We start from the raw sequence: 8,198 nt of genomic DNA, 5'->3' as shown, positions 1-8,198 counted from the left end.
AGCCCCCTCCTGGCTCCATCCTCCTGTCAGGCAGTTGCAGAGAGCGATCAGGTCCCCCCTGAGCCTTCTCTTCTCCACACTAAACCCCCCAGGCCCCTCAGCCCTTCCCCATCACACTTGTGCTCCAGGCCCTGCTCCAGCTCCGGTGCCCTTCTCTGGCCCCGCTCCAGCACCTCAATATGGTTCTCTCTGTGAGAGCAAATAAGTAGGGGGAAAACCAGGCAGGAATTACCCTGCAGGGAAAGCACAGGATCAGTTTTAATGGTGAGAAACTAGACTGATTGCTGGCAGCTATGGGAAAACACCACTGGATGACAGTGAATAGGACCATGCTCTCAAACAGCTGCAGGCTCAGCTCTTCCCTACTTCCAGCCCAAACATACAGTAAACGAGCTCCTTTGGACATACTTGGAGGAACCCCACGATGTGCCAATCTCATTAAAGAGGGGACTGGAGCAGTCTAAGTAGATGCCACAGAACAGTAATGAAATGGATGGATAATCTGCAATAAGAAATCCCTGAAAACCTACCCAGCCTTTGGACTAATTGAGATTCTGTAGTAGCAGCTCTGGAGCAGACAAAGAGAAGCAAAGGTCAGGAGCTAATGAGGATGAAACAGCACTTGGTGTGAAAAGCCTTCACTTCTCCCCAGAGCTGACAGTGTAATAAGAACCAGACAATTCCTATGTTTTACTTCAAACAGGAGCATTATATACTGAAGTAGAGTTAGAGTCAGCTCCTGGGAATATTCTAGGTGATGGGTAGGGACAAGCTTGCTCAAGCTTTCCAGAGCAAGTCCATCTTAAAAGATACCTCTGTGTGGCTAAGACAGCCTGGGAGGACCACAGAAGATGCTGCTGGGCCAGGGATGCATAAGGATGCTCAGAGCTGTGAACACCCACAGTGGAGCACCTGGGCTATCCCACCCGAAGGCTGTACCTGACATCCTCACTTGTGACCTTGGTGTAGCGCAGGTTGAGCTTCACGATGCCCTTCTCCCTCATGCGCTCTGTGTCCAGCTTGAGGCCAGAAGTCTGCTGGAAGCCTGGAGCAATGTGTCTGACCAGCTGCCTCTCCGTGTCCGGCAGCCACATCACCTGCAACACAAGGATGGCAGAGCTGGTTCAAAGCTCTCAACACGAGGCACCACTGCAGACAGCCAGTTTAGACCAAGCCAGAAGCCAAATCACAGGAGAGACGGCCTCGTTTGTCAGACAAATTGTCTAGGAGACAGTTACAGCCCCCACATCTTTAATGAAACGCATTTCAGGTTTACCCTTGAGCACAAAGGATGTGTAAAATTCACTTGGAGGTGAAAAGGGGTGAGATACAAAGAGCTCACACCAAAGGCTGTATCCTTAAAATCCATCCTCCCTGCCCAGTTCAGGACAGACAGAACTAAGGACACGAGGCTATTTATTCACCCTCTCACAAGGGCTATGTCTACTGCAGCCCAGGGCAAGGATTTCTCTAAGTTCATACCATGCTTTGAAAGCATGTCAAATGAGTTACTGCTCACATGCTCAGCTGATGGATGGGAAGTGGATGCAGGAACCAAGCTGGCTTGTGCCACGCAGAGGCTGGGCCCAACCAAGATGATCTCTGCAGAATCACTGGGCATTGCATTGCTTTAACCCATGTTTAATGATGCAGTGACACTCATCATAGAGTCATCACAGACTGGTTTGGGTTGGAAGGGACCTCAAAGCTCCTCCAGTTCCAGCCCCCTGCCACGGGCAGGGACACCTTCCACTAGAGCAGGTTGCTCCAAGCCCCTGTGTCCAACCTGCCCTTGAACACTGCCAGGGATGGGGCAGCCACAGCTTCTCTGGGCACCCTGTGCCAGCACCTCAGCACCCTCACAGGGAAGAGCTTCTGCCCAACATCTAGCTGATGTCTAGTTGGGTCTGTCAGGGGACCTCTCAACACTTGCCTGCCCTCACAGGGAAGACTCATTTCCTTATATCCAGCAGGAACATCTCCCATTCCAGTTTATGACCACTGCCTCCCATCCTGACATGCAGCTCAGCAAAGAGCTTTGTTCCAACTTCTGAACAACCTCCTTTCTGGTGCTGGGGAGACCTAATAGCAGCTCTCCAAAGTCTTGGCTTTTCCATGATGAAGACACTCAGTTCCCTCCGCCCTTCTTGATACATGAAGCCCCATGACCAGGTTGGTGGCCTCTGCAGGACTCTACCCAGCTTGTCAACATCAGTCTTGTACTGGTGAGCCCCAGTCTGACCACACGATAGTTGAGTAAGGGGATTAATCACTCCACCTACTAGCTGTACTACCATTAGTACAAGATGCTACCAAGGCTTTTACTGCCAGGGCACGCTGCTGCATCAGTAGTCACCTTGGTTGGCTTTCAGAGGTCCATGCTAACCCCAGCCTCTGGGACCAGAAACCTGAAGTCACAATCTTTCCCAGCACGACTTCCAGGCACAGGGTGGCATTTCCAATCAAGTGCCCAAAATGGATCACTCCAGGTTTGATACCCAAATGGAAACACTCAAGGATTCAAAGAAACCCATAAGGAGGGCAATTTTGGGGCCATTCCCAACCACACAGAACTCACAGCCTGCTGCCGAATTCCCGATGCCAGGATGGTTTCCAGGGTGATGTTGATGTAAGTGCTGTAATAGGGATGAGCTGATGGCAAGTTCTGGAAGTTCAGGATGAGCGATGTGTTGTCCTTGATCACCTCCAGCATATCTGCCAGCTTGCAGACCGACTGGTTGGCAGCTTCCAGGTAGTCAGACCTCGAGAGAGACCCGGCCGTCCAGAAAGGGTCGTTCTGAAAGCAAAGCACATCCCAGTCCTAGTGCCATGAACTCCACACTACCCCAATACAGGTGAAGACCCTGTTCTACCCCACCTTGGCAACACTGGGGCACACTCGCATCTACTCTTGGTGACCATCTAGCAGCTTTCTCAAGTATTTCTCTGTGCCTCAGTTTCCTTACCTAAGGAGAGGTGACAGATCCTTACTGAAAGCCAGGTGTGGTGGACAGGTCAACCCATTTTCAGACAGATCCTTACTGAAAGCAAGGTGTGGTGGACAGGTCACCCCGTTTCCAGAGGCAGAGCAGAGCTATAGAGCACTAATGTCATTTTCCATGGTAGTGAAGTAAAAATGTACTTTCTCACACCACGTTCACAATCACCAAGTGACCAGAGAGGGTTCAAGGCCAGGTTGGACACAGGGGCTTGGAGCAACCTGCCCTAGTGGAAGGTGTCCCTGCCCATGGCAGGGGTTGGAACTGGATGAGCTTGAAGCTCCCTTCCAGCCCAAAACACTCTGATTCTATGATGCTTGGTCTAGCTGCACTTCAGACCACTCCACTGAGAAGGATCTAAACATCTCCACCTCAAAGAAGGTTTATGCATGAGCTTTCATCCCATGCCTATGGATCCAGGACACCCTCCCCATGGCCATACGCACCCGTAGGAACCACTCTCCAGCATTGAGCTTTTCCAGGTCAGTCCAGTTGAACATGGAGGAGTGCTCGTAGGCCCGCTCTGGGAACACTTCCTCCACGTTAGTTGTTCTCCTGAGTGTCTTGTCATGCATCAGAAATGGCACTCCATCATAGCTGCAAAGACAGGCAGAAGGCCCTATTACAAGGTGGAGGTGCACAACCACGTACACAGTACTAGGAAAATGCCTTTTCCCACTTCGTCCTCTCACACAGCTTCACATCAAAATCATTGTGAAGATCTCAACCAGCTTAACACATCCCCAACATCCTCAGGATCAGCTGAAATGAGATGCACCAAGAAGAAAAAGTCTCTTAGATACCTGCTAGATGCTTACAGTCATTCATACTCTGGCTGACCCCATTCATCTCTAGATGGCTACTAGAGTGCCAGACTCTAGTTGCTTGGACAAGAACACCCACCCTCAATGCTCACACTAACTAAAGCTTCCTGCAGCATCTGTAGCTCCCAATGTCAGAGGTTTTCCATACCCTGTATGCACACACCCCCCCCCAAACTATTCCCAAATTGTTAATAGTAGATGATGAGAAAGATTTCAAAGGCTCTCAGACGACAGAGGAACAAGGTGGTGACAGGCTTTCAGCAAGATGCAAGGGTTCCAAACTACCAAAATTGTCCTGAAATTGCCTTTTCCTGATTGAAAATGGGTTTCAGGAAGCAGCCTTGCTCACACAAGTCCATGCATCTGAAAGAAAACCCACCTCTCAGATGGAACTAAAGAGCCAAATGCGTGTCCTGTAGGTTTTAAGCCACAGATATTACAGAACAATGGTTCTGGGAAGCCAAAAGAGCTCTTTAAGCTTCCTTGCACTCCATTTTCTGCGATGGATCAGTGGTTACACCATGCAGGGCAGGGATGGTTTCTATCTGGGGCAGGGGACTGTTTGCACTCGGAAATCAAGATAAACCCAGCCTGATCACAAGGACATTTTCCTAAGCAAATAGCCCATCTTCATCACAGGAGGCTCAGATAAGGTCTGGAAATGAGATGAGGTTTAAATACAAACCCCATCTGAATGAGGAGCCAAGTCACAGCACCCAGAGCCAGAGGGAAAACAGAGCATACTTTTAGATGATGGAGCAAATGCTGCCTCTGCTTTACCATTGCCTGCAGAAGTCCCCTATCACAAAGGTCACTGGCATCTTTGTTTGCTATTTCCAGCATGCACTGTGCCAACCGCTGCCTCCCAGCCCAAAGCACCACGCTGACACAGCAATACCATGCTCAGCAGCACACTGTGCTGCTGCAGTCACAAGGGGGGTTAATAAATACAGCTAAAAAGAAGAAAATAAGCTAAGCAACTGCTGAATTAAAAGTGTGGAGTGTTTAAGGGAGATAGGAGCTCAGGTCTTAACATCTCATAGCAGAGCATGGTCAGATACTGTTAAGCCTTAACCACAGCATGGAAATCCTATGGGGTACTTAACATTTGCTCCCTCCTTTCTAATCCTTCCCTTTGCAGAGTCACTCAGCACCGCTCAAGTCTAACCACAACCTATTACAGACACAGATTTGATAGAAGTACTTCAGAGACAGAAATCAGAGCTTTAGAAGAGATGGGATAGAGGTAGAGGATGAGAGGAACACACAGCGATCCTGTTCTGCTGCTGGAAGCAAAGTTGGCTTTGTAACCAGGGCCACCCGTTTAGGGTCTGTAATGGGTAAGAAGCAGGATGGGCCTGAGTGTATGTCCAAGTAGCTCACCCATGGTAAATATGTGCCTAGAAGAACATGGAGTCATCCCAGAAGGGATGTCCTGAACCCATCCAGACACAGACACAAAGAGCATTTTTCAAAGGGATAAAGACAGTGATGGGTCTTGTGACACAAACCCTTCCCAACGCTACTGCCAGCTCCATGGATAGGTCATTTTTGGTCTGAAGGTCAATAGAACCCTCTTTTTTTATAGAGACAGTTGGTTCTCCTTGAGAGGGCCTCAGATAACTGGGCCATCAAGGGCATTAAGCTGTGGATGCTTGGAGTGCTCCTCTGGGATAGCTGATGAGTGGCAACATGGAAAGCTCTTGGAGCTTTTCCAGCTCTCCTCCTCCCAAAAGTCCATTGTTCTCCTTGGTCTGTGCTAATAGAAGCAACTGATTCATCCACGTGAGCTGAGTGCTCGTCTGTGAGTCTGGACAGCCAAGCAGTTGTCTCTTCACAACTGTTAACGAACTAACTTTGGAGAGAACAGGAATTGTATCACATACATCCCAAGACATCCTTCATCCTTCCACTGTGACCTTCCCCTCCCAAGTGGGAAGAAATTCCTTTAGTTTGTATATCATTAGCTCTCAGTTATATAAAGGAAAAACAAAGCCCCATTAACAATTAACTTTCAGAAGCCCCCCTCCCACCGGGCAAAAAGATCTTTCCATCAACATCAACCACTAAAGTGGTCAGGGAAAAACATCAGGTTTGAGTCTTTCTTGTGTTTATAACTGGAACTGAGAGAAACTGAGGGATCAAGGGGTGATGGGTTCAAACTAAAACAGGGCTGGATATAAGGAGGTTCTTCCCTGTGAGGGTGCTGAGGCGCTGGCACAGGGTGCCCAGAGAAGCTGTGGCTGCCCCATCCCTGGCAGTGTTCAAGGCCAGGTTGGACACAGGGGCTTGGAGCAACCTGCTCTAGTGGAAGGTGTCCCTGCCCGCGGCAGGGGTTGGAAATGGAGGAGCTTTAAGGTCCCTTCATCCCAAACCATTGTATGATCACCGAGATAAGGCATTACTGCTCCCTTTGTGCCACTTCTGCCCTTTTGCAATTCATGCAAAAAACACAGTTCAGAAAAGGAATAAGAATATTAAAGAATTGTCAAACTCCTGGAAAAAAGCACAGATCTTGAAATAATCCTCACTAAGTCTCGCTAAATTGGCCTTGTGTTCCTGCAAATGAAGATGAGTTTCATGACAAAGGTATCCAGGTTCTCCCACCTGGACAACTTCACCTTTAATCATCATCTCAAGGAAACCACTAGTAGCCTCCGTGCATTACAAATGATCACACAGCTGGGAGTTACTCGAGGTGTTCATCATGAGAGGCCTTTGCAGTGGGGAAAAGAAGTAGCAACCATTCACACACCAGAGAGAAGAGACCCAGCAGCATGGTTTGGGCCATCCACAGAGAGTCTCAGACCAACCAGCACACTGGCGTACCTCAGGACAACATCAGCTTGGACTCCATACATCTTCTGCTCCACTGCCTTCTGGAAGGACATCAGAGTGTTTTCTGGTGCCAACTGTGGAGGGAAATAAAGAACAATGGGAGATTATAGGTCAGTGGAAAGTCTATGAAGTAAACTGGGATGAAGGTTTAGAGATATTAGGGAGCCAAAACAATCTTGGTTTGCAGATTCCATAGCGGCCACTTACACTGGAGTGACAGCATCCCCCGGGCATGATTGCCTCTTACTGCACTCTGAAGATGACCAATGCATTTACCTCCACTGATGATCTTCTCACACTGAGAGTTCAGTGCAGAGCTATCAAAACCTCCAATACCAGAAACCCACTAGCTTGAGCTCTGGTGCAACAGTAGTGCTTGAGAGATTTGCTCACCAGCGTGGTCCCCCCCACAGTGGCTTGTGGAGATCTCCAGAAAGTGGTGGTTAATGTGATGCCAATTCTCTAGCCATGGGTTATATGTAGAGCTATTAAAATACCTTGACAGTTCTTCACTCTCCTACTCCTCTATGCAAACAGTGATTACAATGCCATTATAGCAAGGAGAAAGCCTATAAACCAGGGTATTATCCATACCATGGAGAACAACTGCAATAAAGGTTCTGTAGCACACGTTTTATTTCCACATCTACTCGTTCAATAGCCATCTATTGCTCAGTCTAAAAATCAGATGATTTCTCTAATAACAGAAGTTCTGGTTAGTTTAGCAACTAGAAAAATAGCCTTAAGCCTAGAAAACGTGTCCCTATGGTTATCATGGATGAGGACTCAGATCTTAGTTCACATTCTATCCTGTTTAATGGAGCAGCTGGTAACAGGATTTGGGTTTGTTTAAAAACACCACAGTGTGAAGACAAACACTTTGGTTTTCTACAGACTAGTACAGGATAGCTAGCCCTAAACCAGCTATAAACCAACACCAGGCAGCCCAGATATAAACCACCACAGCTACAAAGACAATAACTGGCAGGTTTGCAGCACAGAAACATGAGCACATCGAAATAAAGCTAGTTTTTAAAGTCATTTTCTGGTTTCCAATTTGCTTTCAGGTTTACAACACCTCTAACCCCCTGTTTTCCACCCATCTCAGCACCACAAGCATCAGTAGGTTCCCATCAAGACAGAAGGAGCATTCACAAGCATGATTATCACGGGGTTTGGAAGAGGAATAATTAGAACTAAGACCTAAATACACCGTGCAAAACTCACAGTAAAAACCTGCTCAAGAGTTTAAGGTGTCTCCAAAAATCACTTGTTTTTTGCAGCTCAGCAAAGCTTTAGGGTACAATCATCAGACCAAATGTCAGCAACAACCTCCACGTAGCTCCCGTATCTCTCCACTGAATTCCTCTGGCCCAAGCCACCACCAATGCTGGTTCATTTCTGTTTGTGCCAAGGCAACACAGAGGCACGTTATCGTCCCAAAAAAGCTCCTAGTCAGAGCCTGGCTTGTGTAGGTGAAGACAACACCCCCATCACACCCACTTGTACAACCCCAGCACTGGGTCACGCAAGGTCG

At 48.1% G+C, this 8,198-nt stretch overlaps 1 protein-coding gene across 1 annotated transcript in view; it reads right to left on the bottom strand.

Annotated features, from left to right (window-relative positions):
• GDPD5 (glycerophosphodiester phosphodiesterase domain containing 5) overlaps window positions 1-6,735 on the bottom strand; it is a gene marked incomplete at its 5' end in the record, with an annotated part of 19,511 nt that extends 12,776 nt beyond the window's left edge. Inside the window, 4 exons of the mRNA XM_010021328.1 lie at window positions 940-1,097; window positions 2,579-2,797; window positions 3,446-3,596; window positions 6,653-6,735. Of these exons, the coding sequence (XP_010019630.1) occupies window positions 940-1,097; window positions 2,579-2,797; window positions 3,446-3,596; window positions 6,653-6,735 (611 nt within the window). The remainder of the gene's footprint in view (window positions 1-939; window positions 1,098-2,578; window positions 2,798-3,445; window positions 3,597-6,652) is intronic.
• Window positions 6,736-8,198: the final 1,463 nt, after the last annotated feature.

Source organism: Nestor notabilis, unplaced genomic scaffold, assembly GCF_000696875.1.
Source record: "Nestor notabilis isolate BGI_N333 unplaced genomic scaffold, ASM69687v1 scaffold7689, whole genome shotgun sequence".
Classification (NCBI taxonomy): domain Eukaryota; kingdom Metazoa; phylum Chordata; class Aves; order Psittaciformes; family Psittacidae; genus Nestor; species Nestor notabilis.
The sequence above is the reverse complement of the archived record's forward strand: the minus strand, read 5'-3'. Positions and strand labels throughout refer to the sequence as shown.